Raw genomic sequence first — 20,617 nt, 5'->3', positions numbered from 1 at the left:
CAGTCACCCAATCCAATAAAAGTCCTGCCCTATGTACTCATTTCTCTCTCCTTCCTCCCCACCTCCCCCCCCCCCACTGCCAGTTATTATGAAGCAAATTCTAGGCATCATCTATTTTATCCGTAAATAATTCGTTATTAATGTCAGCAAGTTTGAAGGAAATAATTGTCCAGATCTTCAACTCCCACATGTTCTCTGTGTATGGTGAGAGTGATGTCTTAGGTCCACTACATTTTCTTTACCACCCACTTTCCAAATCTCCCTCTCTCACTTTATAAAGGAAGGACTTCTTACCCATCCTGAATATTACAATGATGCATTGGTCTGGGATGTAATAGCCTCACAGCAATAGCAGAAGTACAATTTGAGAGAATGTATAGTAATTATCAGAAATACTGAAGAGTCAGGATACAAAGTCTTAGCAAGCCCTTGTCCCTTTCGAGTCCTCTTCCTCCCCTTCCTTTTACTCCTTGCTTTTTCTCTCTCCCCAGTTATCTTCTCTCCCTTCTTTTTTTCTAGTGTAAAATTCATAACTGAGATGGCTGTCATAGGGACACATTAACATGTTGGCATTGAAAATGAAGTCAGACTTTTTTGACAGAAAGTGATTCTGATTTGACTAATTGATAGGACAGTGAAGACTGGCTTTGGTAATTTGGCCACACAGCAGTGTGTTGTTGTTACTGCTGTTTAATAAAACAACTCTGTAACTCCATGTTTTAAATATCTTTAAATCACATATATAATATAAAGTATATACATAAGCTGCACATTATATCCTTTGTAGCTATCAAATTATAAAATATAGAGAATGTAAAAGTATACAAGGGGATAAATAGATTTCATAAATTCATTGGAGGTAAACAAATTAAAAACTTGAAGAGTTTTTACTCTTCCACTGCTCTAGATGATCAAAATTTTCTTATGTAGAACTCTAGTTTAGATAGAGTCTATTTCCCTTCTATAAAAAAGGGTTCTGTGAGCAAATAATATTTCTTAATGATTCTTCTGTTTAGAAATTAATGGTGAATATTAGATACTAAAAAAGCCCTGAAAAGTTCTACAAATAAAAAACAAAATTACCCTGTTTAGCTCTCCTTAACTTAGTAATTTCCAAACTTACTTCAACATTTTAAAGAACACCTTGGAAACACTCTTCTATTGACCATTGAAAATTTACTTTATTTACATACTTGTTAATTTGTATATAGAGAATTTGGAGCATAGTAACGAGGTACATATTTGGATGTCTTTACACTTACACGCAGACACACACACTCACATACACTGGGGTGTCTGGTGACAATCCTACTGAACATTAGCAACTGTTCTAAGGGTCAGTCTGTGCTTAACACCAAAAACAGATGAAGTATAGTACCATCAAAAAAGTTTAGACTCTAAGGGCGCCTGGGTGGCTCGGTCGGGTAAGCGTCTGACTTCCGTTCAGGTCATGATCTCACAGTTTGTGAGTTCAAGCTCTGCCTCAGGCTCTGTGCTGAAAGCTCAGAGCCTGGAGCCTGCTTTGGATTCTGTGTCTCCCTCTCTCTCTCTCTGCCCTTCCCCACTCACACTGTCTCTCCCGCTCTCTCTCAAAAATAAACAGTAAAAAAGTTTTTAAAAAATGTCTAATTGAAAACATGAATTAATGTTCCATTTTATAACCAAGACACCTACCTGTAAGGTTGATAATTGTGTAAATGTCTTCGTTATGAGCTACTCTAGCCACGTGTATCATGGAGCACTATTCCTATTTAAAAGGAAGACTGACAAACTATTGTTATTCGGTGTTGATTATTGTGGCAGATATTTTCTTAAATGCATGGAGTGAGCTTGTCACATGAAGGAAAACAACTGACAGTATTGTCAATGATGAAATTCCATCTTTCAAGCATAAATCAGACTTTTGTAGTGGGATCCTGAGATCAAAATAGTTAAGACTTACTAGCCCAGGAATTATATAATGTTACAGTATGCAGCCCTGCTCTGGGGCATCCTTTCTTTAGGATGCTGTTACATGATCATGACAAATGGGGAGAGTGAGTCTCACACTATATATGCAATGGTAAATATTTACCTGACAACCTGTGGTGCATTTATTTCTCATTATAAAAATTCTTACATCCAGACATAATGTCTAGAATTCACACAGGTGTTCTCTATCTGGATGGTCATTATATTTTTAAAGAATAGTATACTGGGGCACCTGGGTGGCTCAGCCAGTTAAGTGTCAGACTCTTGATTTCGGCTTGATGACAAGCTGTGATGACAACTCGGAGCCTGCTTGAGATTCTCTCTCATCCTCTCTCTCTGCCCCTCCCCTGCTCGTCGTGCTCTATCTCTCTCTAAATAAATAAATAAACATTAAAAAAAAAAGAATAGTATACCTTTTTTTGCTTTTAATTTAAATGTCATTTTATGTTTTAGGATGGCCCCAGAAGTAATTTTAGCCATGGATGAAGGACAGTATGATGGCAAAGTAGATGTATGGTCTCTTGGAATAACATGTATTGAACTAGGTAAGCATTGTTCCTTAGGTATATTATATTTGCTTTGTTAAATTAAGCCTAAAGTAATTTTGCACTGTGATGCTAATTTTCAGGTATCTATGTCCAATACTTAATGAGTATTTGTTAAACATGTAAAATATGTCTGATTACTATATTTACCTTAGGTAGAAAGTGTCTAAAGCATTTATGAATTACTTACCTCTGCCTAGGATACTTCTTACTTTGAATTAAGTATGAGGGTTAGATATTGGACCTCATGCCATATTGTAACAGTTTGATTTTCTGCACACATTTTATTCTGTTGCCCATAAAGGGAGCTATGCTAAAGGTAGTGTGCCATCATTCCCAGGGTGGGACCTAACATTCCCAGTGTAAGTGAGCCAGGTAGATAATTGAACTGTCACTGTAATTGATGATGATATCCATCTTCTTGCTCTTGATTCTCCATGCTTCTCCCCTTCCAGTCCAATATCCTTTCCTTTTTTTTCTTCTTATAAAAGTATTCCAGTCAACTTTATTTAAAAGTGGGAAGGGGCACCTGCGTGTCTCACTTGGTTAAGTGTCAGACTCTTGATCTTGGCTCAGGTCATGATCTCCTGGTTGATGAGATTGAGCCCCGCACTGGGCTGTGGGCTGACAGCTCAAAGCCTGTTTGGGATTCTGTCTCTGCCCCTCCCCTGCTCACGTGCGTGCTCGCTCACTCTCAAAATAAATATATAAACTTAATATAATGGAATCATTCAAAATCATGCACCACCTCTTGAGAAAATGTAACAATGATAAAAATATGTTTTACTTCTTGATATTCCTGCCAAAGATGTATAACTCAAATTTAATCATAGGACAAATTCAAATTGAGGAACATTCAAGAGTCTTGTACACTTCAAAATTGTCAAGGTTGTGACTTCAGCTATTACCTTAAGAGACTAGAAAAAGAGGAGCAAGGTGCACCTGGCTCAGTCAGTAGAGCATGCGACTCTAGATCTTGGGGTCATCAATTCAAACCCCATGTTGAGTGTGGAGCCTACTTTAAAAAAAAAAAAAGAAAGAAAAGAAACAGAGTAAATTCAACCCAAAATAACCAGAAGAAAGAGAATGTAAAAAATCAAAGCAAGAATCAATTAAATAAAGTCTCTAGCCAGACTGATCAGGAAAAAAAGAAGACACAAATTACCAATATCAAGAATGAGAAGTGACATCACTACTACAGGTATTAAAAGGATTATAGGAAGGTATTATGAACAATTTTATGTTAATTTAACATTTAGATAAGACTCACCCATTCCTTGATGCAAATGATCAAGGCTTGCTTTTGCTACAGAGGACGTTATTGGAACTTTGATTGAAATTTGAATGGGGGTTGAGGATTAGAGGATAGTCCTGTATCAGTATTAATGGTCTGATTTAATTGTGGTGCTTTAGTGGAATGTTCTTATTTATAGGAAGTATACACTGAAGTATTTAGGGGTGGTAGGGCATTAAGCCAGCAACTTAGTATTAAGCCAGCAACGTAGTATAAATTGACCCACTTGAAAAAGTTCTTTGAGGGGCGCTTGGGTGGCTCAGTTGGTTAAGCCTCTGACTTTGGGTCAGGTCATGATCTCGCAGTTCATGGGTTCAAACCCCACATCGGGCTCTGTGCTGACAGCTCAGACACTGGAGCCTTCTTTGGATTCTGTGTCTCCCTTTCTCTCTGCTCCTCCCTCGTTCATGCTCTGTCTCTCAAAAATAAATAAAAGTTAAAAAAATTTTTTTTAAAAGAAAAAAGAAAAGAAGAGGTTCTTTGAGCTCTACTTGGAAATTTTTTTGCTAAGTTTGAGACTATTTCCAAAAAAAAAAAAAAATTTTTTTAACAGTATTTGCAAGCATGCCTCTATATAACAGGCTCATATTTTATTTTATTTTATTTTATTATTTTTTTCTTTTTAATAGGCTCATATTTTAACAGGAAAATTTTCTTTCTTTTACAGCGGAAAGGAAGCCTCCTTTATTTAATATGAATGCAATGAGTGCCTTATATCACATAGCCCAAAATGAATCCCCTACATTACAGTCTAATGAATGGTGAGTATTGCTTGGACATATATTACTCAACATTGTATAAATTAAATACTTTTTAAATAATGTTATCAAAATGATTTAATTCAATTAGGTAAAGTGTATTACTTGAAGAGATATTAAATTGGTTTGTTTTACCCTTACATCATGTTTATCCTCTATATATTCTGCTTTTTGTAACATATGTGTAACTCAGTTCAGAAATAAAGAATAGATGAGGCCACAGAGAAGCAAAAAGTATTGCTTTTTATAAAATTTTAAATTTTATTTTTTTCTTTGAACTTTTGAACACATATAACCCTGATTATATAATAAATAGCTTAATTTAAACAGTATTTTATAACTAAAATACATAGATCGCCACAACTTATAGTGGTATTTTTGGGGGGAATGGTTTATAATTTATGAAGTTTAAAGCATAGATAAAATGATTTATCAAAATTATCAGATAATTCATAACTTTGCGATTGTTCTAATTGTTACTATGATAATTTATATTTAGAATGGTTTGTTATTCCATGTTCTAGTGCTTCCTTGATTTGATAAAATTAGCTCATTCATGTAAAGAACTTTATAAAGGACAGATTGACAGTTTTAGAAAACTAGAATTTTTATCATTGATAGAAAATTTTAGTGTATGTATCTAAGTATATTCAAGTATATCTAGCATTTAAAAACTTCTGGGGAGATATCTGAAATGCTAAATACTTTTAAATTGGCAAGTAGTTACATAAATTAGTGAAACTTTATTTTTTTTAAGATTATATATTTAAGGTAGATTTGTGGATCATTGTTACCTGTTTAGAGATATGTAGAAGGAATCTTCTGTCAGAATTTACCATCATGGTATATGTTAGTAATAAATATATTGAACACAGACTATCGTTACACTCTTTGATACATAGGAATTCAAAAAAGAATTCTTGCCTTCAAGGAATTTAAAATCTTACGTGAATATGGAAAGACAAACATTAAGTAATTATTACTACCTTCCTCACTAAACTCTCATCAGTAACATTGTATAATAATATGTTGCAGACTTCTAGAGCACCTGGGTGGCTCAGTCAGTTATCATGTCACGAGCTCATGGTTCGTGACCTCATTCAATCCCTGTGATGTTAGCATGGAGCCTGCTTGGGATTCTTTCTCCCTTTCTGCCCTCCCCGGCTCATCCTCACTCCCTCTCTTTTTCTCTCTGTCAGAACAATAAGCATTTTTTAAAAATACATTGCAGACTTTTGATGTTTTACAAAATATCTAAATTGATTTTCTGGGCTTAATGGAAGTTTATGCACTTATTTAGGAATACTAAATACTTAGGTGTAAAACTGCTCCCTCCAAAACAAATAGATTGATGTTCTAAAATTGCAGTAGAGAAGATGATCCAAGAGGCAAACAAGAAAGAGAGATGGCTTAGAGAAAAGAAACAAAAAATTGAAAAGAATGTTATCTTAAATTTGAATGCAAAGAAGAAAGATTGGCTTCCCTAATTTTGCCTCAATATAGAACAAGTTATGATATTTAAATATGTGGGAATAGGATTTTTTTTTTAAGTTTTATTTAAATTCCAGTTAACATACTGTGTAATGTAAGTTTCAGGTGTACAATATAGTGATTCAGCATTTCATACATCACCCTGTGGCTCATCATGACAAGTACACTCCTTAATCCTCATCACTTATTTAACCCATCCCCCCACACACCCCCCTTTTGTCAACCATCAGTTCTCTATAATTAAGAGTCCATTTCTTGGTTTGAGCCTCTCTCTCCCCCCTCCCCCCACTCCTTCCCTCTCTGCCCCGCTTTGCTAGTTTGTTTTGTGTCTAAACTTGTGGGAGCAGGATTTTTTAAATAATCTGTGTAAATTTGTCCTTGGAAAATGGTAAAGATTCATTGGTTGCTTTAAATAGATTTTCATAGATTTATATAAAATATACAATATATTTTATCTGCTTTTTTTTTGATAATTCCTTTTCCATTCCCCCTCCCACCAGTAGGCACATGCCTTGATTTGTGGATGTTTTCTTTAATTAAGTTTTTATTTAAATTCCAGTTAACATATAGTGTAAAATTAGTTCCAGGTGTAGAATTTAGTAATTTGACACTTACATACAACACCTATTGCTCAGAAATATGGAATACTTCATGAATTTGCATGTCGTCTTTGCACAGGGACTATGCTGATCTTCTCTGTATGGTTTGTGGATGTGTTTTAAAAGGAAATAGCAATATGTTCACTTGATACTTTCCTTTACAATAGGTCTGATTATTTTCGCAACTTTGTAGATTCTTGCCTCCAGAAAATCCCTCAAGATCGCCCTACATCAGAGGAACTTTTAAAGGTCAGTTTTACTTGGTCTGTTTTCTACCCTTAAGAAATTAAAATAATTTAAAGAAGGTGTTTTATTCTTTTTTTGATTTTGTGTCAGTATAAAGTATGCTCTACTAATTTTTTACTAAAATGCTCATTTTATATACTCTTCTCTTTTGGAACTTTTCTTAGAGTTTTTTCATTTGTTTTTCCAAAATTAATTAACTGCTGTACCTTGTCTGAATAGAATATATAGTTGTATATTCCAAATACTACCAACTGGCCATTTGTAAGTTCAAGAATATATTCATGAGTTATAACTCCATATTTTAATTCATGTGGAACAATGTCATATTTCAAAGTTAGTAAAACAAAGTTTAACTTTGGATTTAATTTTAAAAAAATTTTTAATGTTTATTTATTTTTGAGAAAGAGAGAGGGTGCGAGTGGGGCAGGGGCAGAGAGAGGGAGACACAGAATCCAAAGCAGGCTCCGGGTTCTGAGCTGTCAGCACAAAGTCCAATACAGGACTCAAACCCATTAACCTTGAGATCATAACCTGAGTAGAAGTCAGATGCTTAACTGACTGAGCCACCCAGGTGCTCTGATTTAAGTTTTATGTCTGCCACACTTTATATATTTATCAGTTGTATATTAAAATAATATGAAAGAAAGAGAAATGGTGTATAATATATCTGTATAATTATTGTGGGAGAAAAGAGCTTTTAAAAGAAACTTAAAAATGCATATCATGTTTCTGTTTCCTTTTTGGAAATAATTTTTCTAACTTGGCAATGAAAATATTCTAAGAATCATGTAAATTCTATTCAGTTTTCAATGTGTTTGGTTACTTAGTTTAAACACATGATTAGTGTATGCTCTTTATTCTCAAAAATTGATTATTTTATTTGGAGGTTGGCCATGTTATTAATAGCAATAATAACATTGTTGAACTTAATATAGTTCCTAAAACATCTAGATAAAGCAGTAGTAGATAAACATCTAGATAAAGCAGGATTTGACTGTCTTCTTGTGCCCCTAAAGGATATTGTTGATTTTTCACTATAAGATTTAAGTAGACCATTTTTACATGAATGTTTTATAATTTCAGAGAGGTTTAATTTATTTTCACTAACACACATCAAAGATACAAAGAAACTGAAATTTGATTGTATTATTTAGAACCACGGTATGTAGAAGAACAATATAGTTTCAGTAATGCTTGTGGGATTTGAGGCAGTAAGTTCATTCATAGTCTCAGAAATGAAAGCCTAGGTAAATAGGTATTTATAATAGTAATACAAAAGGCTTAGTGTAGCTAGAAATTATGTTAGTGATAAATAAGCAAGATTTAACATTTATTTATTTTTGGGAGAAAGAGAGCATGAGTGGGAGAGGGGCAGAGAGAGAGGGAGACACAGAATTGGAAGCAGGCTCTAGGCTCTGAGCTGTCAGCACAGAGCCCGACGCGGGGCTCGAACCCACGAGCAGTGAGATCATAACCTGAACTGAAGTTGCATGCCCAACCGACTGAGCCACCCAGGTGCCCCTAAATAAGCAAGGTTTATATGTAGAAAACTACTAAACTTAGAAATTTAAGATTTATTATTTTTGGATAAGAAGACCGAATATTGTAAATCATGATACCTTAACCTTTCTAAGGCTCAGGAAAAAGAATCTGTCTTCTTATACTATAGGCAAAGAAGTGATTTGGTGATGATAACCCAACCCATGAGATGAGACCTGGATATTTGGTGGTTAGATCCCAAGTCTGCATACAGTATTCATTTTGCTAGTTCATAGCATGTATTGGCACAGCCTTACTGAAAATTATAGGAATTATCTATTTGGTACTTTCCCTTTGGTCTAATTATATTTCTGTTGCAGTTCATCATAAAAAGAGCTAATAGAAAAAAATTTTAATTTATGAAGCTATCTCAGAATTAAAAATCTATAGGCCTCGTGTTTTTGAGTTTGAAATAACAATACTTATGACAGTGAAAGTAGAATAAAATATCATATAATTAAAATTCTTTACAGAAGCTTTTTCCTCTTCTGGGGATGGTGTCTTTAGGCATTCAGAATGGTCCAGCATTTGACATACTGTCATAGGCTGTCCTACATACAATATAGGTTCTAACAAAACTAGGCTGTCCTGAACCCCTGGTAATAGAATCTTCTTTATACAAAGAAGGGTGGGAAAGCACCAAAATCCCCATGTGGTGTGTGCCCAGACTGACTTTGAGGAGTTTATGCTGTGACACTTACAGTTCTTATGAGATTATCTAAAATGAAAAATACATCAGCAGGGCCTATGGTGTGCTATATGTGTTTGGGACAGGATCAAGTGTGCTCTCCTGTTGAGGAGCAGAAAATCGTTAAAGTGTTGAAGGCATAAGCACAGAATCAGAAAGCTAAATAAAAAAATGAAGTTTTTTGAGTAGTAAAAAAATCAAAAGGCAAAAAAAATTCTTGAAAGAAGAAATGCTTTTGAACTAACAAAGGTAAAAAGTATTACAAGAATTCAAGGACATTTCACAGAACTCAAGGCAAAAGGTTTCTTTCTGCAGTCTGTATGCTGTGTTTTTTTTTTTTTTTTTTAATTTTTTTTTTAACGTTTATTTATTTTTGAGACAGAGAGAGACAGAGCATGAACGGGGGAGGGGCAGAGAGAGAGGGAGACACAGAATCAGAAGCAGGCTCCAGGCTCTGGGCCATCAGCCCAGAGCCCGACGCAGGGGTCGAACTCACGGACCGTGAGATTGTGACCTGAGCTAAAGTCGGATGCTTAACCGACTGAGCCACCCAGGCGCCCCTGTATGCTGTGTTTCTATAAATCAAAATTTATACATAGAAAATTTCTGAAGAAATATATCAAAATGTAACAGTGATAATGATAGAATTGTTCTTTGTACTTTTCTGTATTTGATAAGGTTAAATTTATTAAATGTTAGTGGTAAAAATCACTATACAATGGCTTTTAATCAACTGCTAGTGTTTAATGGAGTGTTGTTTATACAGCATATAAAGAAACTCATACTATCCAAGTTTATGTTACTATAAAATCATTTTTTATTTTAACCATAATTTACCATAAAATCATTTCTGTTGAAACCTAATACAGCTCAGAACTGAACATGCCTTTTCTATGAAATCGGTTCTAAGAATATGTAAACCTTTTTTTAGCCTTTATTTAGGGCTCTGTTGAACTTCATTCTTAGTGTTTAATTGGACTTTTTGTTTATTTCAACTCTGCATTTTCATTTAGCTAACAAAGGTATCATGTTTCTATTAAATGCACAGAGGTAGTTAAGTATGCATAGAGTGTGTGTGTGTGTGTGTGTGTGTGTATGTATATATGTAGAAGACAATTTCGTAAATTAAGAAGCCAAAAATGTAGTAGAATTAGATAGCTATAGATTATATGCATTATCTATTATGATTAATTAGGATAGTAACTACTGTTTGAGAAAGGGGTACATTTGTACGCATTAAAAATATATGTATAAATTTCAACCTGACTTTCACCTTCTGCTTTTATCCAGCACATGTTTGTTCTTCGGGAGCGCCCTGAAACAGTGTTAATAGATCTCATTCAAAGGACAAAGGATGCAGTAAGAGAGCTGGACAATCTGCAGTATCGAAAGATGAAGAAACTCCTTTTCCAGGAGGCACATAACGGACCAGCAGTAGAAGCACAGGAAGAAGAAGAGGTAATAACTTAGAAATGACTCAAATATTGAGCCCTCTTTATTGGCTTCTTTCCTTATGCACCTAGTATTGCCATGAATGTTTTATATTAGTGGTTCCCAATTGTGTTTTCTTAATATTGGTCCTGTAAGATCCCAGGAGGGAAAAAAGGTTTTGCATTCTTTAAACCTAACCCCTTCGTAGTACACAATGACCTGATAAAGCTCTGCAAAGTCTTTTATTAAAGAAACTTATTCAACTTTAATCTAGACTCCATCAAATTTTTTGGCTGCTGAACCCTGTTTTGCCTTATTACCTGATTCCATGGGACATGCTTTTGGAAGTATTTGAAATTATAGACTCTAGAAATTGACAGTACTCATTCAGAAGTCGTTAGAATTACAAAGCATTGTGCTCTGTCACCAGGGATACTTGAATCAGAAGTTCTATATAATTTCATTCCATCTGCACAGTTCTAAAGTACCAATTTTACAGATGAGTAAAGCAAAGCTCAGTGGTTAATTCCTCATAGGTTCATATGGGTTCAAATTCACGTATCTCTCACTCTCAAGGCCAAGTTCTTTCCATGTTGCCTTTTGTAGGGTATGGAAATATAAATTTGCAATAGAAATGTTACAGAACTTCCTCACAAGGAAATCTACATATTTGTGGAGCTATCTTTTTTTACTCTAAATATTTTCATTTTTCTTTGTTCCTGTCAGAATTTGTTGATTCTTTTTTACTACTTTTCAGAGAGATCAGTTTGCATTCTGAAACCAGGAGCAATAGTTACTTACTTTACTTTTTCTTTTTTAATAGTGCTACATAATTAACGAACTAGAAAATACAAGACTTTCTTAACTTACAGTTTTGGTGGTGTTCATTTTGTTTTTTAGTTCATACAGTGATCACTAGAAGATTATTTTGAGCTTTTTTAGATATCTGAAATATTTGAGTAAAGTTGTAAAATTAATAAAATTCTAATGTAGTTAAATCTATAACAGCATCTCTTTTAGGCTGGGGATATGTATATATAATCATATGTCTGTGTTAAATTTTGCGTATCTTACAGAATTTTGGTGCCCAGATAACATGGCTTGCCTGGTTACTTCATAAAACATTCTTACGAATGTGATTAAATGTATAGGTAATACATAATTTTTAATTTACAAAAAATAGATGGGAATTAATACTAAATTGATGAAAGAAGGATAGGCTAGATAATATATTCTGAGGAAGGAAAATATACTTAAAAGGCTTCCTTAAAAAATAATTAAAAGGGGTTATTTATAAAATTAAAAATGATTGGTGCGTATTTTAAGTATGGGAGTTATTGAGAAATGAGCAAAATTTTCTCTATACCTCATGAGATGTGTGGTAGAAATAGATTTCAAAAGTGACAAATTAGAGAAAATGCTACACTGTGGAAATAACCCATAAATGATTAACTGAATTTTTGACATGGTTGGGCTTTTTGTTATTTAGGTGTTGGTCATTTTTATTTTGTTTGTTTTTCAGCTGCTAAACTTCCTTCCTGGTCTTGGCAAATACAGGGAATTTCTCACAATAGACCTCTAACTTTCTTTCTTAAAGATTGTGTGCCAAGCACTGTGATAAGTGATTATAAGTAGCAATTCAAAAGAGATAAAGATACTTGAACCTAATGCTTTTTTCCCTTAGGAACAAGATCATGGTGTTGGCCGGACAGGAACAGTGAATAGTGTTGGAAGTAATCAGTCTATCCCCAGTATGTCCATCAGTGCCAGTAGCCAAAGTAGTAGTGTTAACAGTCTTCCAGATGCCTCAGATGACAAGAGTGAGCTAGATATGATGGAGGGAGACCACACAGTGATGTCTAATAGTTCTGTCATCCATTTAAAACCTGTGAGTATTTGGGTTTCAGTGAAAAAAAATTTCAGCTTTGGTAAATAATTTTCTTTATCTGATTAGTTTAATAAGGAGCTTGTCTTGGATGTTTCAGAACTTTGGAACATTTTTCGGTAACTTATTTTAAAGTGACATTAGGCTTGTTAATTCCCAGTATAATATCTGCATTTGGGAACCTATTGTTTTGAGAATACAAAAAGAATATTTTAAAAATCTTAGAAGAAAGACATATATAGAAACACTAGGTAATATATAATTTGAAGTTAGTTTCATGAAAAATAAAGTATTTAAAATATTTACAAATAGTAAGTATACACTTGAAAGTCATGATAATGGTTGTCTTTGGGGAGTAGGAAAAAGGATTGCAATGGGTAATGATCAAAAGTGACTTGCATTGTCTGTAATGTTTACATCTTTAAAATAAAGATGTGGTTCATATTACAATGGAATACTACTTGGCCGTGAGAAATACTACTTGGCAATGTTGCCATTTGCAGCAATGTGGATGGAACTGGAGGGTATTATGCTAAGTGAAATAAGTCAGTCAGAGAAAGACAGATACCATGTTTTCACTCACATGTGGGATTTGAGAAACGTAGCAGAAGACCATGGGGGAAGGGAAGGAGAAAACAATAGTTTCAAACAGAGAGGAAGGCAAACCATAAGAGACTTAAATACAGAGAACAAACTAAGACTTGAAGGAGGGGGCAGGGCGGGGGGAATGGGTGATGGGCATTGAGAAGGGCATTTGTTGAGATGAGCACTGGGTGTTGTATGTAAGCGATGAATCATGGGAACCTACTCGTGAAACCAAGAGCACATTGTATATACTGTATGTTAGCTAACTTGACAATAAATTATATTTAGAAAAAAAGGAAATATGATTTTTGCTACATTATTCTTCATACTTTTGAGTGCAAAATTTTTAATTTTCTTGAAAACATTTGAAAGTCAGGTAACTTGTTTTTAGTAACTAATAGGAATACTTCCTTTTTAACTTCACAGCTTATAGTATTACCTAGAAGCTTATTAGGCACAAGAACTAAAAGGTAGAACTAACCCAAGTATTCATCAACAGACGAATACATAAATAAACCATGGTATATACATACAATGGAATATTATTCGGCTATAAAGAAGAATGAAATTCTGATATATGCTACAACACAAGTAAACCTTGAAATGTTAACACTAAGGGGTATTAAGCCAGATGCAAAGGAAATATTGCATAATTCCACTTACTCCACTTACATAAAATATCTAGAATAAGCAAATTCGTAGAGACACAAAGTAGATTAGTGGCTACCAGGGACTTGAGTGGAGGATAAAATGGAGAGTTTTTGTTAATAGATACAATTTCCATTTGGGGTGATGGAAAAGTTTTGGAAATGGTGGTAGTTGTGTAACATTGAGAATATAATTATTGCCACTGAATTGTACATCTAAACATGGTTAAAATGGCAAATTTTATATATATTTTACTATACTCACACAAATAGTGCTTAGGAATGATTTAGTTGAGTGGTGGTATTATTCAGGACAAACTCATGTTTAATTTTTGCATCCTTAGGCAGTAGAATCAGCAGTAAAATAAGATTATTCCCACAATTAGTTGGTTGCTACTTAATTTACTTCCTCTTCAGTTAATGAACTAAGCTATATATAAGGAAAGACATCATTTCTTAAAATATTTACAGTTACTTTTTGATTACTTACTTTGGACAGAAGGCAGAAGTATTATAAAAGTATTTTTAAGATAAATTATTGTTTTCAAAACCCAAGAGCCTTAGAGTAATTAATTTTTGACTGCTGTTTAAAATTATTAAACCTTTTCCATTTTATATATAATAATTAGGATATAAATCTAACCTCATATATTTCCTTATCCTAAATCTGTGTGCTATTTCATACACTTAGGGAATAATGTTTCTTGATTCTAATTATATTGAAAATAAAATGTCAGCATTCTCAATTTTTGTTTTTACTTTTTAAAATTATTTCTTTAAGATAAATTGATCACGTGGTGTCTAAATTTTCTTGAAAGTTCAAGTGAACTGTATTTGTTCACCTCAAATAGTATTGTCTCCTTCTTTGCTTAGGAGGAAGAAAATTACAGAGAAGAGGGAGATCCTAGAACAAGAGCATCAGATCCACAATCTCCACCTCAAGTGTCTCGTCATAAATCACACTATCGTAATCGGGAACACTTTGCTACTATACGGACAGCATCACTGGTATGTTCTTCCCTTGAATTAGAAATACATTTCTCAGGGACGCCTGGGTGGCTCAGTAGGTTAAGCATCCAACTCCTGGTTTTGGCTCAGGTCTTGATCTCACGGTTCATGAGATCAAGCTCCATGTTGGGCTCTGCACTGACAGCAAGGAGCCTGCTAGGGATTCTCTCACATCCTCTCTCTCTATGCCCCTCCCCTGTTCATGTTTGCATGCTTGCTCTCTCTCAAAATAAATAAATATTTTTTTAAGAAGAAATACATTTTTCATTTTGGATTGTGGCACCTATACTCAGGTTATGGACTATGTCTTATTTTTTTGTATCTGAGGATTATTTTGTAAAATACCCATTCAACATTTAAGTGCCTTTTATAAGATACTATATAGAATACTCTGAGAGACATTAAACTAGTAATGTCTTCACGGTGTACAGAAATAACTAATATATTAGAATATATCAAATGCTTAAGAGGGCTAGAAGGTACTAAATAGGAATTCAGATTATTTTTGGTTTGTGGCATAAAGGAAGTATTTATAAAAGAAATTGTTTGAGATTTTAATAATTAGTTGGTTTTAGGCACAGAGAGGAAGAAAAAGTTATTTCTACAATATAAGAATTAACAGTAAGGAAATAACCGAGGCTAACCAAAATGGGGGAATGTTTGAGAAATGGCAAGTAATTCAGTTTGATGTATTCAAAATATAGTTCTGATTTCCCAAATAACAATAAAAAGTGGATTATGGGGGTGCCTGACTGGCTCAGTTGGTTAGTGTCCCAACTCTTGATTTTGGCTCAGGTCATGATCACAAGGTCCGTGAGCTTGACCTCTTCATTGGGCTCTGCACTGACAGTGTGGAGACTGCTTGGGATTCTCTCCCTCCTCTGCCCCTCCCCTGTTCATACTGTCTTTCTCTCTCAAAATAAATAAATGAACTTAAAAAAAACTTAAAAAAAGGATCATATATCAACAAGGATGTTGTTGTAGTGGGGTGCTTATTACCCTTATCAGTCAGATTAAGTAGGACCAAAACATGATAAAGGATACACTGGATAAAAAGAAATTACATTAAGATATCATACGAAAAGTAGGCTGTTAGAAAATATGACAGGAAGTAAAAAAAGATGTATCTGAGTAAAAAAGTTATCTGAGTTATCAGCTACATAAGCAGACTTTATAAATCCCATGCAGTGGCCCATGAATCTGTATGACATGTGGGGTCAAGAATGCCATCACCCACACTGGGTGTAGAGATTACTTACAAATAAAGAAAATTTTTAAAAATGATTAATTTTATATTATGTGAATTTTTAGCTCAATTTAAAAATCCAATTTATACATTTTTTTTTCTTTATAATCAGTAACTTTTGTATCCTGTCCAGGAAATATGTGTTTATCCAAGTAATGATGGTAGTCCCATGTTTTCTTTTGCTTTATGATTCTGAGTTTTATGTTTAGGTCACATGATTCTTTTCAAAGTAATTTTTGTATATGGAATGATATATGAGCCAAGGTTTATTTCTTTATTTTTTATACAAATAACCAGTTGTTTCAGCAGGATTTTTTTTTTTTAGAGAGTGTGAGCTAGGGAGGGGCAGAGAGAGTGAGAATCCTAAGCCGGCTCTGTGTCCAGCACGGAGCCCAACTCGGGGATCAATCTCCCAAACTGAACCGTGCAATCATGACTTAAGCCGAAATCAAGAGTCTGAAGCTTAACTGACTGAGCCTCCCAGGTGCCCCTCAGCAGGATTTGTTAAAAAATACTTTCCTCTTTTAATTAACTTGACTCCTTGGTAGAAAATCCAATTAACTATGTGTGGCTCTGCTTCTGGATTTTATTCTGTTCCTTTGGTCTATTCAGCCTGTCCTTATACCAGTACCACACTGTTTTGGTTGCTGAAGTGTATGTCTTCCAATTTTTGTATGCTCCTCAAGATTGTTTTGGCTATTCTTTGTTTTTTACATTTCCATATAAACTTGAGAACCAACTTGTTTATTTCTTTAAAAGACCTGCTGGAAATTTAACTGAAAACTGCTAAATGGGATCTTTTACATTAATTGCCTGCTTAGTTAACAGCAGAGTGGTCTTAAAATGCTTTTGAAAGAAATGTGTTGCTTTATTTTATTCTTTTTTCTCTATTGTTTGTATGTCTAGGTTACAAGGCAAATGCAAGAACATGAACAGGACTCTGAGCTTAGAGAACAGATGTCTGGCTATAAGAGAATGAGGCGGCAACATCAAAAGCAACTGATGACTCTGGAAAATAAGCTAAAGGCTGAGATGGATGAACATCGCCTCAGATTAGACAAAGATCTTGAAACTCAGCGTAATAATTTTGCTGCAGAGATGGAGAAACTTATCAAAAAACATCAGGCTGCTATGGAAAAAGAGGTGACTGATTCAGTATTATTAATTTGTGACCATCCCAGAATTAACCAAGATAACATTTTGATATTAGAGTATCTTTTCCTCAGAACCAAGCAAATCGATTGGAGAAAGGGAGGGACATTTATATAACATGTATAGTATGAAGTACTGTGTCTGGGAACCAGTAGACATGGGATTGTTTCCTGATACTTGATAGGTTTATAGTGTCACGGTGGGTAAATCATTCAACCTTTCTGGCCCTCAGGTACTCTGGTTATCTGAAGAGTTTGATAAATCACCTATCAATAAGGTGGCTCAGGTCTCAAAAAAATCATTCATGATTCTCTTCCTTGTGTATTTTTTGGAAATCTTCCTTAAATTTATACCAGCATTTTTATATCAAACAATAATTAAAGATTAAGAGATTCAGATTAAGGTTTAGCCCATTTGTTTATTTACAAATAAATGTCATTCTACTATATGATAAAAGTACATTTTTTAGTATTAATGTTTTGTGAAACCTTTTCTTCTAAAGGTTTTTGTTGTCCCATCAGTTTCATTTTGATAGTCAAATTTGTCAAGTACAATGTAAGCTTCTCAGTAAATTCACAGAATACCTTCAGATATGTCTGACTAGTCCACAGTGAGGCATTATTTATCATAGCTACCCTATTCACCCTTCTTCTCCCCCAAAAAGAACCACTATCTCTTTATCGTAGTGGCTTATAATATAAATTTATTAATTTACATATTAATAAATATTTATCAAAATAAATATTTGATTTTGAAATCATTTGGTGAAAGAAAACTACCCTATTGGGCGTTGGGTAGTATTTTCAATAACTTAGGAAGAGGTAGATTCTAACATACTTAGGAAAGCAATTTATGAAACAGGATGTAGAATATGATTACAAATTTGTTTTAAAAATATATATGCTGGGGCGCCTGGGTGGCTCAGTCGGTTAAGTGTCCGACTTCAGCTCAGGTCACGATCTCGCGGTCTGTGAGTTCGAGCCCCGCGTCGGGCTCTGGGCTGACAGCTCAGAGCCTGGAGCCTGTTTCCGATTCTGTGTCTTCCTCTCTCTGCCCCTCCCCTGTTCATGCTCTGTCTCTCTCTGTCTCAAAAATAAATAAACGTTAAAAAAAAAATTAAAAAAAATATATATATATGCTTAGAAAAAGTTAGGAATATGTACCAAAATGTTTATATTGGTTATCTCTGGGTGCTAAAATCATGGAAGATTTTCCTTCTTTGTGTTTTTCTGTACTTCATAAATGTTCTACAATGTTTATGCATTGCATATATAATCAGATATAAGGTGTGCATGTCAGTCATTAGAGCGTGCAACTCTTGTTATAAGTTGTAAGTTTGAACCCCATGTTGGGTGTAGAGATCACTTACAAGTAAAATCTTTAAAAAAAGAAAGATAACAATATGATGCATATATCTGATATTTAATATTTTCATATTATTTAACATATAAATAAAGGGTCAGGGTTTAACTTGAAGAGAGAGAATCTTAAGTAGGCTCCATGCTCAGCACAGAGCCTGCCATGGGGCTCCACCCCATGACCCTGGGATCATGACCTGAGCCAAAATCAAAAAGTTGGATGCTCAACCAACTGAGCCATCCAGGCGCCCCAAAGATCATCTTAAAGACAGGTTCCATTTTATTGGTTCTCTGAAATTCAGATATGGATGCTAAGTAACAATTATGAATAATTTGGTGGGGAGGATGCCTGGGTGGCTCACTCAGTTAAGTGTCTGACTCTTAATTTCGGCTCAGGTCATGATCTCATGGTTAGTGAAATTAAACTCCATTTGGGGCTCTGTGCTGAGCATAGAGTCTGCTTGGGATTTCTCCTCTTTCTCTGCCCCTTCTTCGTTTGCGTGCATTTTCTCTCTCTCTCTCTCTCTCTCAAATAAACTTTAAAAAATTAATTTGTTGGGTATTCTCATTTTGGTAATACTTATGCTGATTTTCTACACTTGATCTTAGCCAAAAGGCCGAGAAGCAATGTTGATTTTCTATTTTTGGTTGAAAATTACCTCCTTGGTAATGTCTTATTAAACTGTTGCCTTGAATGTATCAACTTAACTAATTCGATCCATTTTCTAAATTTCTATAGGCTAAAGTGATGGCCAATGAGGAGAAAAAATTTCAGCAACATATTCAGGCTCAACAGAAGAAAGAACTAAATAGTTTTTTGGAGTCCCAGAAAAGAGAATATAAACTTCGAAAGGAACAGCTTAAGGAGGTACTTATTTTATAAACATTTTCAAGCCAGTTGTCTGCTTACTGATTGTATGTGATGTTGATCGACTCATAGAGCCACTAAGATAACATTTTTTTTTGTTTTTTGTCACCATAAAATGTATATCAGTTTGAATGAAGACATTGATTATAATCAATTACTCTTCAGTGGATTGAGATTCTCAGTTGAGTAGGGTCTAAAAAGAATCGTCTCCTGCCAACAGAAGTTATTTTATTTATAATAGCTTTCGTAAGCACTTATTAAGTAACTGAATGATTAGAAGTAAAAATATGTGAGCTGTGAAACAAAAAGCCGCACATTTCTTTCTGTATAACAGGAGTCAAACTCTATACTAGAACATTGGGTTTGAAAAGATTATAAATAGGATTCCCAATTGTAAATAAATATCCAACAGCATGCAGTTTCCCAGTGCAGTAAGAGTTAAATGTTAATGGGTATATTAGTTTAAATAATCTTTTAGGTGTATAACTTGTGTATGTATGCCTGTGTGTGTGTGTGTGTGTGTGTGTGTGTGTGTTCATTTGGAATAGTGATTCTCAGTGTAGAGGAAGGGACATACTAGAGTTTTGGTGGGGAAGTTTCCTGGCGGAAGATTTTGAGAAAGACACCCTTGGGTATAATGTGGCCCGTGTTCTCCTTGTCTCTTTCTATACTGTGTGTGTATATATGTCCTCTTTGGAGAACTACTAATTTATGTGTTTGTTTTTATGTGTTTGAATATCTTGTGAACTAAAGTTATAAAGAATTGGTCTCTTTCTTGAATAACAGGGGAAGGACCATAAGGTTAGTAGTCTCTGAAAAATCAACTTACACTTAGGAATGATGGCTGATTTGTATTCTCTGCAATATTGATGTTTTTTTAGGTTGAAAATATGCTAGTATTAATATCCTAGGGTTTGTCTCATTGAGTGTATCATGAATGTTCTCATCTTGCCCAATATAAATGCAATTTCATTTTAGATAGTTTCTAAGATGATATTTAAAATGCTATAGAGGGACACTTGGGTGGCTCAGTCGGTTAAGTGTTCTGACTCTTGATTTCAGCTCAGGTCATGATCTCACTGTTCATGAGTTCAAGCCCTGCATCAGGCTCTGTACTGACAGTGCGGAGCCTGCCTGGGATTCTCCCTTTCTTTCCCTCTCTCTCTCTGCCCCACTCCCTCACGTGCACAAGTATGTTCTTTCTGTCTCTCAAAAATAAATAAATTTTAAAAATGAATACAATGCTGTAGAAAAGCATTGGTTTTTATTTGTTTAGTGGTATTATAATGCCAAATATTAAATACCA

At 34.4% G+C, this 20,617-nt stretch overlaps 1 protein-coding gene and 2 pseudogenes across 3 annotated transcripts in view; 2 read left to right on the top strand and 1 right to left on the bottom strand.

Moving 5' to 3' along the window:
* The window catches only part of TAOK1 (TAO kinase 1), a 144,526-nt gene that overhangs the window by 95,369 nt on the left and 28,540 nt on the right, over nt 1–20,617 (top strand). For 2 of the 3 annotated variants that reach the window (XM_007076068.3, XM_042967076.1), the window contains exons 8-15: nt 2,425–2,516; nt 4,478–4,571; nt 6,826–6,907; nt 10,422–10,589; nt 12,247–12,450; nt 14,553–14,687; nt 16,840–17,076; nt 19,183–19,311. In XM_007076068.3, coding sequence (XP_007076130.1) covers nt 2,425–2,516; nt 4,478–4,571; nt 6,826–6,907; nt 10,422–10,589; nt 12,247–12,450; nt 14,553–14,687; nt 16,840–17,076; nt 19,183–19,311 — 1,141 coding nt within the window. Of the gene's footprint in view, nt 1–2,424; nt 2,517–4,477; nt 4,572–6,825; nt 6,908–10,421; nt 10,590–12,246; nt 12,451–14,552; nt 14,688–16,839; nt 17,077–19,182; nt 19,312–20,617 lie in introns of those variants that run through there. The other variant, XM_042967077.1, reaches the window with a different exon arrangement.
* LOC122233824 lies at nt 6,693–6,789 on the bottom strand (annotated as a pseudogene).
* LOC102959259 lies at nt 8,454–9,298 on the top strand (annotated as a pseudogene).

Source organism: Panthera tigris, chromosome E1 (genome assembly GCF_018350195.1).
Source record: "Panthera tigris isolate Pti1 chromosome E1, P.tigris_Pti1_mat1.1, whole genome shotgun sequence".
Lineage (NCBI taxonomy): Eukaryota > Metazoa > Chordata > Mammalia > Carnivora > Felidae > Panthera > Panthera tigris.
This window is presented reverse-complemented; position numbering and strand designations above follow the sequence as displayed.